Below are 13,415 nucleotides of genomic sequence, written 5' to 3'. Positions count from 1 at the left end.
TCTTCTGAACTTAGTAACTGCTTCACCTTCTCCGTTCCACATCCATACATTTCCACGTAGGAATCCTTCTTTTCTCTTCTGGGTCTATTCAAATGTGTATTGGTAGTTTTTTCCAATGTTCACAAAAATCAGTATATCAGTTTCTTTTTTACCTTGAGACCTCTGTCCTAGAAACTCTGTAGCCCTGTCACATTTGGACTGTCTGCTTGTAGCCCAGTGCCTCAGTGTCCTCCTGATTTGGCCACCTCGTTTCTTCTATCCCGCAACTTCCATTTCTGGGTCGACATCCTTGTTTTGTGGAAGCATGGCCTCCAGTAGTTTCCTGTGAAATATTCTTGGAAGGTAAATGTTGTATGTTCATACATTTCTAAAAATATTCTCACAGTTGACTGCTTTGGCTAGGGCTTGCAATCATTATTAGTAGACTCTTACTTAGTACTCCAGTCTGGGAGCCTAGGCCCTACCTAGCCTTCCAGTGAGTCTTTTCTGTTCAGTTTTCTCTAGGAAATACTACTAGTCCCTGATTTCTCAGCTCTGCTAAAAGTTATCCTGTTTTCCAGCTTCCAGTTTTGCAGCCATGTCTCTTCTGTTTTCCTTGACTTTTCTTCAGTTTTCTTCACTCTGTGGGTTTTCACCTTAATTTCTTTCTTTCTCTTTTTTTTCAAGTAGTCTCCACACCCAGCCTGGGACTTGAACTCACAACCCCAAGATCAAGATTCACATGCACTACCGACTGAGCCAGCCAGGCATCCCCTTAATTTCATTTAATGTTAATTTAGTGGACTGCCAGGATTGAATAGAATAAATGCATGTGATCAACCTGCATTTGAAGGCAGAAATCCTTAGCTAGTTTCGCTATTTTTTCCCTGGCTTAAAACAGTGTATTCTGTTTCTCTCCTGATCCCATGGATTGGCGTGGCTTCACCGGGCAGCTCAGACTTAGTGCCTCTCTAACGACTGCGACTGCGGTCAGACGGAGGTAGTGCTCGTCATTCAGGCCCTGAGTGGGCTGTCTGAGGTGGCTCGCTCATGGCCGCAGCCCGTGCTGGCTGCTGGCTCGAACAGCACGTCTGGCCCCTCCTTGGGGCTTGGATGTCTTAGGGCACCAGGGCTGGTTCTGAACAGAAGTGTGCCAAAAGCCAAGTGCTTCAAGAGTCCTTAGGTGGGTTGTGTTTTTTTTTTTTGTTTTAACTAGATTTTAAAAACAAACATCTAATACATGCCCATAATAGAAATTTGGGCTAAAATGGAGCATTCATTGAAATCCCCCACCTGCCTCAGAGCCTTATTTGTAATCTCCAGGGCCTGGCCACTACTATTGCAGAAAGTTTCTGAGTATTCAAGATTATATATTTATATCCTCTCCACCCTCATTTTTTTAAATATACAAATGAGAACGGACTATTCTGTATCTGTTTTTTTCCCACTTAATGCCGTTTATGGATGGTTTTATATCAGCACATCTAAATCTCATTTTTTCATAGCTGCAGTTACATCTTTATTGATTTGAGTATAGCAATACTGGAGGTAGAATGTGAGAAAATAAGGTGACTGCTATTTCCTTTTCTTACCTTCCCTTTGGGATTTGCTGCAACGAATATTTGAGAATAACTTCCCCATTGAGTGGGTAGACAATGGAATTTATTTTCTTTGTTTTATTTTACATGTGATATATGCCCTAATTTTTAGGAATTGTTTGCTTCATACACTAAACTTTCTGACTCTGTTTTTCCAAAGTAAAATCAATATTTCTTCTTTTTTTTTTCTGACTAATTTCTGCCATAGAAATAGCTTACCACTTGGTATTTTAGGCTATTGGAATCATAAATGCTCATTCCCAGTCATCCCCATGTTATTTTTAAGCAAACATATGAGTGCTTTCCAAATGCTAGGTACCATGAATGGTGTTGAGGACAGAGAGGGAAACAAGGGTGATAGCATGCCTTCCGGGGTCTTGGAACTGGTGGGACATGAGTTCCCTCGTGCACTGCTGAAATGTGAACAAGGACCTGTAAGTATATGCATAGTAAGGAGGACTCTGCTCTGTTGGAGACCATAGAAGGCCTTGGAAAGGGGTGGTAGGTGTCAGAAAAGTTAAGAACAAGCAGGATTTGCTAGGTGGATAGTGGGAAGGGGCATTCCACACAGAGGAAGCAGCTGTGCAAGCCTTGGAAATGAGAGAGGATTGCATGTTCAGGGCCAGGAGCACGCATTAAAGCTTGGAAAGGGGGGCAGGAGCACATCTTGAGAAGCCTTACGTGTCATGGGAAGGGTTTGGATTTTATCCCTAAGAAACCATGGGGGGATTTTAAGTTAAGAGATGGTATGACTAAATAGCTAAATCGTGGAAGGAGCCGAGATGCCCTTCAACAGATGACTGGATTAAGAAGCTGTGGTCCATATATACAATGGAATGTTACTCAGCTATCAGAAAGAACGAATTCTCAACATTTGCTGCAACATGGACGGCACTGGAGGAGATAACGCTAAGTGAAATAAGTCAAGCAGAGAAAGACAACTATCATATGATTTCTCTCATCTATGGAACATAAGAACTAGGAAGATCGGTAGGGGAAGTAAGGGATAAAGAAAGGGGGGGTAATCAGAAGGGGGAATGAAACATGAGAGACTATGGACTATGAGAAACAAACTGGGGGCCTCAGAGGGGAGGGGGGTGGGGGAATGGGATAGACCGGTGGTGGGTAGTAAGGAGCGCACGTATTGCATGGTGCACTGGGTGTTATACGCAACTAATGCATCATTGAGCTTTACATCGGAAGCTGGGGATGTACTGTATGGTGACTAACATAATATAATAAAAAATCATTAAAAAAAATAAAAAATAAAACACTCTCTGGAGAAAGTGAAAAAATAAAGAGATGGTATGACTAGATCTGTAGTGAAGTGAAGGATGAGTTGGGAGATGAGCAGACAGGAAGCTGCTGCCGTAGCTTATGCTAAATACGAGGAGGGCCTGAGCCACTGAGGTTTGTATTTAATACTAAGAGGGTGGGTTATACATTAAAAAATAAAGATATTGTGGGTTGATCTTAGAAACCAGCTGCTCTTTATGACAGTCTATGAAAAATTGCTTTTGTGTCCCACATTATTGGCTTAAAAGGTACTTTTTGTTGAGATAATCATGTATTTACATGTAGTTGTAGGAACTGCCAAAGGTATCTCTTATGCACTTGCCCAGTTTCCAGCAATGGTGATATTTTGCAGAACCACAGTACAGTATCACACCAGGCTATTGGCACGTTTAGAGTCCTGTGAACGTAGTTTCCTGATGCAAGCTTCCTAGGAGCTACTGGGTTAAATGATGGAGCATCTAATAGAAATCATGCATAGTATTTTGTATCTGTTATCATTTTACATGTGGCCTAAATGTGGTCCTGTGAGACCATAAACAACCTTTGTCGTGTCTTTTATTTTTTTAATACCCAGTGCCTCATGCCAGGCCTGGCATTTAGGTTCCCAGTACGTATTTGTCAGATGAATGGTTGAGAGGCTGAGAACACACACATTCACACACAGTGCTTCTCAGAGATACTTTTTTCAGCATCAGTGTTTTGTTTGCTGAGTCTTGAGGCCTAACTGGTGATTCCTGAAGTGGTTAACAACATTCATGGGCTTAGTCTAGCAGGTGGAATTTGACTTTAAAACAGGAGTGAGGACAAAGTGTGCTGTGTTGACATACGTATACCTTTCTCTCAAATTACGCTGTGAAAATCTTTGGAATTGTTTTGTAAGACAATATTCAAGAGTCCTGTCAGAATTTTAGTTCTGCAGTGGTCAAGTGACTTTTGGAAGGTGTAGGTCTTAGCAGATTTAAACAGCAGAGACAGCCCAAGCTATTTCATTGATACAGAATTTTATTAAAATAGAATGTAGGTTATCTCCAGGTCTGACCCCCTCACCATGGCCCATGAGACTAAATGACTTGTCTAATATCATACAGAACGACTCACTGACAAAGACCCAGGAAGTCATTCTGACATTTAGATAATTTTGTTGTAAAATGAATTGCCTGATAGCGAAGAGAAAATCAATGAGACTGAAAATAATAAGGCAAACATTTTCTCTAGAGTCTAGATACATTTTTAAAAGAGCAGAGCAGCCATGTAATTACAAATGAGTAGTGTTGAGTGAATAAGCTTAAGATGTGTGACTCTTAATATGATCAGCTTAACATCTCTTTAGCTGACCAGTGATATGCATGTTAGTGTGTATGCATGGCTATTTTGATTTTTGTTAAAAACCCTTAAGGTGGGACACCTGGGTGGCTCAGTCGGTTAAGCATCTGCCTTTGGCTAAGGTCATGATCTCAGGGTGCTGGGATCAAGTCCCACACTGGGCTCTTGTTCAGCGGGGAGCCTGCTTCTCCCTCTCCCTCTGCCTGCCCCTGCCCCTGCTTGTGCTCTCTGACAAATAAATAAAATCCTTAGAAAAAATAAAAAATAAAACCATTAAGGAGAAGGTATGACTTGAATACTTTGAATTTGAGAAAATCAGTGGATATATAAAATTAAATTTAGCTAAAATTAATGCGTAATTAAGAATTTTTTCCCCAAACGTCCTGGGCATTATCTCAAAGGATATTGATGAAATCTTTAGAAAGATGTTACAAATAACTGTTCACAGAGGACTGTACCTCCAGAACCACTTAGTTTTGGAGTGAAGACTATTAGAATCTGTGCACTATGCCAGTGTTGTTCTACACTTTATTATTTAAAAAAATTTTATTATTATGTTCAGTTAGCCAGCATATAGTACATCATTAGTTTTTGATGTAGTGTTCAATGATTCATCAGTTGCGTGTAACACCCAGTGCTCATCACCACACGTGCCCTCCTTAATAACCATCACCTGGCTACCCCATCCCCCCCAACCACCTCCCTTCTGTAACCCTCAGTTTGGTTCCCGGAGTCTAGAGTCTCTCATGGTTTGTCTCCTTCTCTGATTTCTTCCCATTCAGTTTTCCCTCCCTTCCCCTGTGGTCCTCTGCGCTATTCCTTATGTTCCACATATGAGTGAAACCATATGATAATTGTCTTTCTCTGCTTGACTTATTTCACTTAGCATAATACTCCCTCCAGTTCCATCCATGTGGATGCAAATGGTGGGTATTCATCCTTTCTGATGGCTGAGTAATATTCCATTGTATATATGGACCACATCTTCTTTATCCATTCATCTGTTGAAGGGCATCTCAGCTCCTTCCATAATTTGGTTATTGTGTACATTGCTGCTATGAACATTGGGGTACATGTGCCCTTTTCACTATGTCTGTATCTTTGGGGTATATACCCAGTAGGGCAGTTGCTGTAGGGTAGCTCTGTTTTCAACTTTTTGAGGAATCTCCATATTGTTTTCCAGAATGGCTGCACCAGCTTGCATTCCCACCAACAGTGTAGGAGGGTCCCCCTTTCTCTGCATTCTTGCCAACATCTGTTGTTCCCTGTCTTGTTAATTTTAGCCATTCTGACTGATGTGAGGTGGTATCTCATTGTGGTTTTGAATTGTATTTCCCTGATGGCTAGTGATATTGAACATTTTTTCATGTGTCTGTTGACCGTTTGGATGTTTTCTTTGGCGAAATGTCTGTTCATGTCTTCTGCCCATTTCTTGATTGGGTTATTCTTTAGGCATTGACTAAGTTTTTTACAGATTTTGGGTACTAGCCCTTTATCTGCTAAGACATTTGTAAATATCTTCTCCCATTCTGTCAGTTGTCTTTTGGTTTTGTCAACTGTTTCCTGCATTTCCCTGATGATTAGTGATGTTGAGCATCTTTTCATATTTACAGACTGTATGTCTTCTTTGGAAAAATGTGTATTCAGGTCCTCTGTCCATTTTTAAACTAGATTGTTTGCTTTTTTGGTGTTGAGATGAAGTTCTTTATGTATTTTGGATATTCATCCCTTATTGGATATATCATTTACAAATATCTTCTCCCATTTAGTCAGTTGCCTTTTGTTTTGTTTTGTTGATGGTTTCCTTTGCTGTACAAAAGCTTTTAATTTTGAGGTATTCCCAATAGTTTATTTTAGCTTTTGTTTCCCTTGCCTTAGGAGACACATCTAGAAAAATGTTGATGTGGCTGATATCAGAAAAATTACTGCCTGTGCTCTCTTCTAAGATTTTTATGGTTTCGGGTCTCACATTTAGGTCTTAAATCCATTTTGAGTTTACTTTTGTGTATGGTGTTAAGAAGTGGTCTAGTTTCTTTTGTCTGTAGCTGTCCAGTTTTTCTAGCACCATTTATTGAAGAGACTGTCTTTCTCATTTTATATTCTTGCCTCCTTTGTCATATATTAATTGACCATATAATCATGGGTTTATTTATGGGGTCTCTATTCTGTTCCATTGATCTATGTGTCTGTTTTTGTGTTTGTACCATACTGTTTTGATTACTACAGTTTTGTGGTATATCTTGAAACCCAGGAACCTGATATCTTCAGCTTCCTCCCTGCCCCCCAAGATTGCTTTGGCTATTTGGGATCTTTTGAGGTTCCATACAAATTATTTGTTCTAGTTCTGTGAAAAATCTTGTGGGTATTTGATAGGAATTGCATTGAATCTGTAGATTGCTTTGGGTAATATGAACAGTTTAACAACACTATCATGATCCGTGAGCATGGAATATCTTTCCATTTGTTTGTGTCATCTTCAGTCTTTTTTCATTAATGTTTTTTCATTTTCAGAGTCCAGGTCTTTCACCTCTTTTGTTAAGTTTATTCCTAGGTATTATTCTTTCTGGTGCAATTGTAAATGGTGTTGGTTTCTTAATTTCTCTTTCTGCTACCTCATTATTAGTGTGTAGAAACACTACTGATTTCTAGGTATTAATTTTATATCCTGTAACTTTACTGAATTAATTTATTACATCTAATAGTTATTTGGTGGAGTCTTTAGAATTTTCTATGTGTCATGTCCTCATCAGTTTTAACTTTTACCAATATGGATGTCTTTTATTTTTCTTGTCTGATTGCTGTGGCTTAGACTTCCAGTACTATGTTGAGTAAAAGTGAGGAGAGTGGACATCCTTGTCTTGTTCTTAATCTTAGAGGAAAAGCTCTCAGTTTTTCATCGAGTATGATATTAGCTGTGGTTTGTGTGTGTGTGTGTGTGTGTGTGTGTGTGTGTGTGAGTGTATGTGTATAAATACATACTCTAACCTCACTTTGTTGAGAGGTTTTTTTTTTAATCATGAATGATGTTGCCTTTTGTCAAATGCTTTGCAACTATTGAGATGATCATATGATTTTTATACTTCATTTTGTTGATGATGGTGTATCACATTGGTTGATTTGTTGATATTGAATCATGCTTGCATTTCCGGAATAAATCCCACTTGAGCCTGGTGAATGATCTTTTTAGTGTATGGTTGTATATGGTTTGCTAATATTTTGCTGAGGATTTTTACATCTGTGTTCAGGAATATTGGCCTGTGGTTTTTTTGGGGGTTTTTTTGTTGTTTTTTGTTTTGTTTTGTTTTGGTTTGGTTTTGGTTATCTTTGTCTGGTTTTAGTATCAGGGTAATGCTGGCTTTGTAGAATATATTTAGAAGTTTTCCTTCTATTTTAAGGAGAATAAATGTTAATTATTTTCTAAATGTTTGGTAGAATTGACCTCTGAATCCATCTAGTCCAGGACTTTAATTTTTTGGTGGTTTTTGATTAGTGATTCAGTTTCTTTACGTGTAGTCAGTTTCTTCAGATTTTCTATTTCTTCCGGATTTAATTATAGAAGATTACATTTTTAGACATTTATCCATTTCTTCTAGATTTTTCAATTTGTTGGCATATAATTTTTTATAGTAGTTTTTTATAATCTTTTGTATTTGTGTGGTTTTAGTTATTACTGCTCTCTTATTTCTGATCTTATTTGGGTCTTTTCTTAATGAGTCTGGCTAAGGGTTTATCAATTTTGTTTATCTTTTCAAAGAACCAGCTCTTGGTTTCATTGATTTTTTTTTTCCTACTGTTTTTTCATTTCTATTTCATTTATTTCTGCTCTGAGCTTTATTATTTCCTTTTTTTCTACTGACCTTGGGTTTTGCTTGTTCTTTTTCTAGTTCCTTGAGGTGTAAGGTTAGGTTTTTTATTTGAGCTCTTCTTTCTTGAGGGGGGCCTCTATCACTGCTTTCACTATGTTCCCAAGATTTTAGATCATTGTGTTTTCATTTTCATTTGTCTCAATGTATTTTTTTTTATTTCTTCTTTCATTTATTTTGGCCCATTAATTGTTAGGATCATATTGTTTAGCCTCCATGTGTTTGTGTTTCCATTTTTTTCCTTCTGATTTATTTCTGCTTTCATACCATTGTGATTGGAAAAGATATATGGTATGATTTCAGTCTTCTTAAATTTATTGAGGCTTGTTTTGTGGCCTAATATGTCATCTGTTCTGTAGCGTGTTCCATGTGCACTTGAATGTGTATTCTGTTGTTTTATTTTTTTTTATTATTTATTTATTTTTAAAAGTTTATTTATTTCTTATCTCTACACCCAATGTGGGGCTTGAACTCACAACCCTGAGATCAAGAGTCACATGCTCTGCCAACTGAGCCAGCCAGGCACCCCTATTCTGCTGTTTTTAGATGGAGTGTTCTGTTTGTATCTGTTATGTCCATCTGGTCCCATGTGTCATTCAAAGACACTCTTTCTTTTGCTGATTTTCTGCCTGGATGATCTATCCATTGATGAAAGTGGTATGTTAAAGTCCTCTTAATATTATTGTATTACCGTCAGTTTCTCTATGCCCATTAATATTTGCTTTCGGCATTTAGGTGCTCCAGTGTTGAGTGGATAGTTGTTTACAATTGTTATATCTTCTTGTTGGATTGACCCCTTTATCATTATGTAAAGCCCTTCTTTGTCTCTCCTTACAGTCTTTATTCTAAAGTCTACTTTTAAAGTATTGCTACTCAGCTTTTTTCCCCCTACTTCCATTTCCGTGGTAAATGCATTGTCATCTCTTTACTTTCAGTCTTTATGTGTCTTTAGATCTGAGGTGAGTCTCTTGTAAGCAGCACGTAGATGGGTCTTGTTTCTTTATCCATTCTGCCATCATATATCTTTCGATTGGAGCATTTAGGCCATTTACACTTAAAGTAATTATTGATAGATATTGCCGTTTTGTTATTTGTTTCCTGGTTGTTTTTGTAGTTCTTCTCTGTTCCTTCTTCTCTCACTCTCTTTCTTTGTGATTGATGAGTTTCTATAGTCTTATGTTTGGTGTTCTGTCTTTTTATTTTTTGTTTATCTATTATAGGTTTTAGGTTTGTGGTTACCATGAGATTCATATATGACATCCTAAGTAAATAGCAGTCTACATTAATTTAATAGTCATTTAAGATCAAACACATTCTTATTTTAAAAAAAAAACAGAAAAAGAAAAAAAATACCTTTTTCTCCCCCCTTTTTTACTCCCATCTCCATGTTTTATGTATATGTGATCATATTTTACATCTTTTTTTTTTTAAGATTTTATTTATTTGAGAGAGAGCTTGTACATGAGAAAGCATGAATGGTGGGGAGGGGGAGAGGGAGAAGCAGACTCCCCGCTGAGCAGGGAGCCCAACGCAGAGCTTGATCCCACAACCCTGAGATCATGACCTGAGCCAAAGGCAGACGCTTAACTGATTGAGCCACCCAGGCACCCCTACATCCTTTTTCTTTTTTTAAGACTTATTTGTGGGACACCTGGGTGGCTCAGTCAATTGAGTGTCTGCCTTTGGCTCAGGTCGCGATCCCAGGTCCTGGGATCGAGTCCCACATTGGGCTGCTTGCTCAGGGGGGAGCCTGCTTCTCCGTCTGCCTGCTGCTCCCCTGCTTGTGTTCTCTCTGTCTCTCTCTAACAAATAAATACATAAAATCTTTAAAAAAAAAAGACTTTTTTGAGAGAGGGGGGGCATTAGCAGGGGGAGGGGCAAAGGGAGAAGGAGAGAGAGAATCTTAGGCTCTACACTCTATGTGGAGCCTGATGTGGGGTTTGATCTCACAACCCTGAGATCATGACCTGAGCCAAAATCAAGAGTCTGAGGCTTAACTGAGCCACACAGGTGCCCCACATCTTTTTATTCATAATTTTCTTATGTCTACTTATGGCCATTTCTTTTCTACTTAAAGAAGTCCCTTTAACTCTTCTTGTAAGACTCCTTTCTCTTTTGTCTGAGAAACTCCTTATCTTTCCTTCAAATTTAAATGATTACCTTGCCAGGTGGAGTATTGTTGGCTGTAGGTTTTTTCCTTTCAGCACTTTGAATATGGCATGCCACATGCCACTCAATTCTGCCCTGCAAAGTTCCTGCTGAAAAATCAGCTGATAGTCTTAGAGATTTTCCCTTGTAGGTAACTTTCTGTTTCTCTCTTATCAAATAACTTTCATCCAGCTGAAATTCAGGATCTGTTTTTGTATGTGCACGTATTTGCAAGGGACTAATTCACTTAATTAATGCAGGGAATGTTTACTAAATTTATACCATGGAATATAATAGGCATTTTGGAGAATACAAGATTATTTCACTCAAGAAACTTTTATTTAAAATGTTTATTATGAGTAGGAGAGGTGGCCTATGGTAAATGCTGAAGTATACCTCGAAGTGGTACAGAAAATTGGCTTTTTTGAGCTCAGTGAATCTTGTATTTTGTAACAACTTGCACAACAAGCACATGTTTTTTGTTCTTAAACAGGTTTCTGCATGTTTGTGCTGAGCTTGGTGAAGAAACATTATCGTCTGCAGTTTTATATGGTCTGTATTAACCATAACTACATATAATAAAAACGTGCTTACTTCTATTTTATTTTTTTTCTATAGTGAGATCTAATCTGCTAGTTGATGTTTTCCCTAAATATGAGGGGTATTTCAATTTTGGATGACTATTAAATACAAAAGGTTTAAATTGTACAATTTTTGAAGATTTAAAAATTTTAACTGGTTTCAAAGTGTCTACCATATTTTTTTATGGAAATTAACTATTTATTTGTCCTTAGCCTGCGCATAAAGAGAACAGAACATATATTTTCTTGGTAGCTATGGTCAGTCACACAGTTAATTGCATAATTCTTTTTGCCCTAAGGTGTTTAATGCAGTTTATCATTGAACTGTGTTTAGTATTTTATGAAATTTATCACTGTGTTTAATGAACTTTTCTTATTTTCTTAAAAGGTATCTATATTATAAGACTGTAAAATGGAAAATGTAGTACTTAGATCTGTGAATTCATGTGTTAGTAAGGCTTGTCTTGGATTTGGATAGATGTCCTATTCTTTATGCTTTGCTTTTCTCCATTGAGACATTCTGCTGAGCCTTATCACTGGGAAATTATAGTATTTCTTATATTTCTAATTTTGGGGGATCTGAGAGGAGAGTAAAATTATCCATGAAAATCTGGAAACCATCAAGACAAGTTAGAAATAATGGAATCTCCTATGAAAATATAAATGGTACCTATTGGGGAAAAAAATCATTTATGCATTTTGAAGCAACCAAGATAAAAGAGAATTGGATCTTTATGCAGATAAAAACAAAACAGAACAACTAATATATTATTTGCCAAAATGGGAAATAGGTTTATTATGAACAAATCCAAATCTTAAGAATTTTGAACATTTTACAAATTCCAGTCAAAATTATGAGACAAATATATAGAAAAGTTGGGTTTTTTTTTTTCTCTCATTCACAGTCTACTCATACTGGTGATGCTAAAAAAATTACTAAAGTGGCATCTCCCAGGCTAGATGGACTTGATGAAACACACAAGTTTGAAATTCTGAAATTGAATACTGTCATTGAACAGTACTGTAAAGATCAACTTTCAAGTATGGAAAGTGGTGTTCAAGGGTAACTGGTCCCTGCTGGTTTGAATTATTTGAAGGTAGAAATAACTCTTTATGGGAAAAAGTTACCATAATGAACTCTGAAAGAATAGCTTTTAGCATTTTTAATGCAGAATGCAGCCAGAGTAAAATAGTCCTCTCTAAATGCTGTAACAACACCAAAACTTTCTCATTATCATTTTAAACTAGTAATTCAAGGTTATTGTATATTTTGTATATGTTTTTAAATTCAGTAGTCTTTCTCAGTATTGTTAGCATTCCATCTGTATATAAATTAAGATTACTTTGTTAAATGTCTTCATGGTTTTAAGGTTCCAGTAGGCCCCAAAATGACTATAATTTACTAACCGCATTTATTTTGTACATCCTATCTTACAAAATTTGACCAAAAGTCATGCTAGAAATTTGTTTCAAAATTGCTATTGCTGCAGGGCTGCACTGATCAGCTGTGTTCACTAATTGTTGTGTTGTTGGGCTATTAACAGTTCGCATGGACTCATGTCACTTTACTGATAACAGTTACTCAGTCACATCTTGTCATCCAAAATCTGTTTGAAGGCATGATATGGTAAGGGGACGGCGTTATGCTGCTTTGTATTTATGTCCTAGCCTTTTTAAAGCTCTTTCACATTGGACAGTTTAAAGCTCTTTCACACTAGACAGTGTCTTATAGATTTCTACTAAAATGTACTTTGTTGTTGCTCTATTTCACTAAAATATCTTACTGAGTTTTGCTTAGTATTTGACAAATGAAGACAAACACTTTGTTAAACAACTTGAAAACCCTTTTTCCGGTTCCAAATAAAATGCAGGAAGTCCTCATAAAAGCTCCAAAAATTAACTACATTTTCAGGTGTTACTACACCTTAATGTGGCTTTTTACAAAACTTACGTAGACTTTAAAAAGAGTATATTATTTTTGTGAAATGCAAAAGAACATGAAAGTTTGCTTGTTAGCAAACTGTGTGCTGGCAGTGTATTTTCTCTGGGTGAAAGTTGGGTAGGTTCTGCTATGCCTCTATACAGGAGTGGGTGTCCAGATTTCAGGTGGAATTCCTTATTGTCTAGCAGTGCCTTGAAGATTGAGAAAGCATTTTTATTAGTTTAAAATTATAAAAATTATTTGTTAAAAATCAGAGTGGAGAAAAACAATTTAAGAAATCTGACCATATTATCCCCACATTCCTTTTAACCCATCAATTAAAATCTTTTATAGTTGGTAGGTTTTGTCAAAACCCTTCACAGCTTCATGTTTTGTTTTGTTTTGTTTTAATAAGAAGTTGTGTGTGTGTGTGTGTAAAACAGAATCATTTTAAGATTGTCTTCCATATGCAAACTTTTAATTGATAGGGGACAGTTACTGAAATTAGTAGGTTCTGTACAATTAGTAGGGTTTAATGTAACTATAGGCTAAGGTAGAAATAAAATTGATAGTTATTCCTGAAAAGAATTTGTATTAAGAGCTTGGTATAAATTTATGAGATTATATTGTCTAAACAAATGACTCAATTCCATTTTGAAAGACTGCTTATTAAAATTCCTTGTGCTGTTATAACTTGTTCCTCATA

The 13,415-nt window shown here is 36.9% G+C and overlaps 1 protein-coding gene across 1 annotated transcript in view; it reads left to right on the top strand.

The window, feature by feature from the left end:
• Positions 1 to 13,415, top strand: part of CDS1 (CDP-diacylglycerol synthase 1) — a 60,689-nt gene that overhangs the window by 32,451 nt on the left and 14,823 nt on the right. The window contains exons 6-7 of the mRNA XM_011232510.3: positions 10,701 to 10,759; positions 12,333 to 12,415. Coding sequence (XP_011230812.2) covers positions 10,701 to 10,759; positions 12,333 to 12,415 — 142 coding nt within the window. The remainder of the gene's footprint in view (positions 1 to 10,700; positions 10,760 to 12,332; positions 12,416 to 13,415) is intronic.

The sequence above is a fragment of the Ailuropoda melanoleuca genome, chromosome 11 (genome assembly GCF_002007445.2).
Source record: "Ailuropoda melanoleuca isolate Jingjing chromosome 11, ASM200744v2, whole genome shotgun sequence".
Taxonomy (NCBI): Eukaryota; Metazoa; Chordata; class Mammalia; order Carnivora; family Ursidae; genus Ailuropoda; species Ailuropoda melanoleuca.
This window is presented reverse-complemented; position numbering and strand designations above follow the sequence as displayed.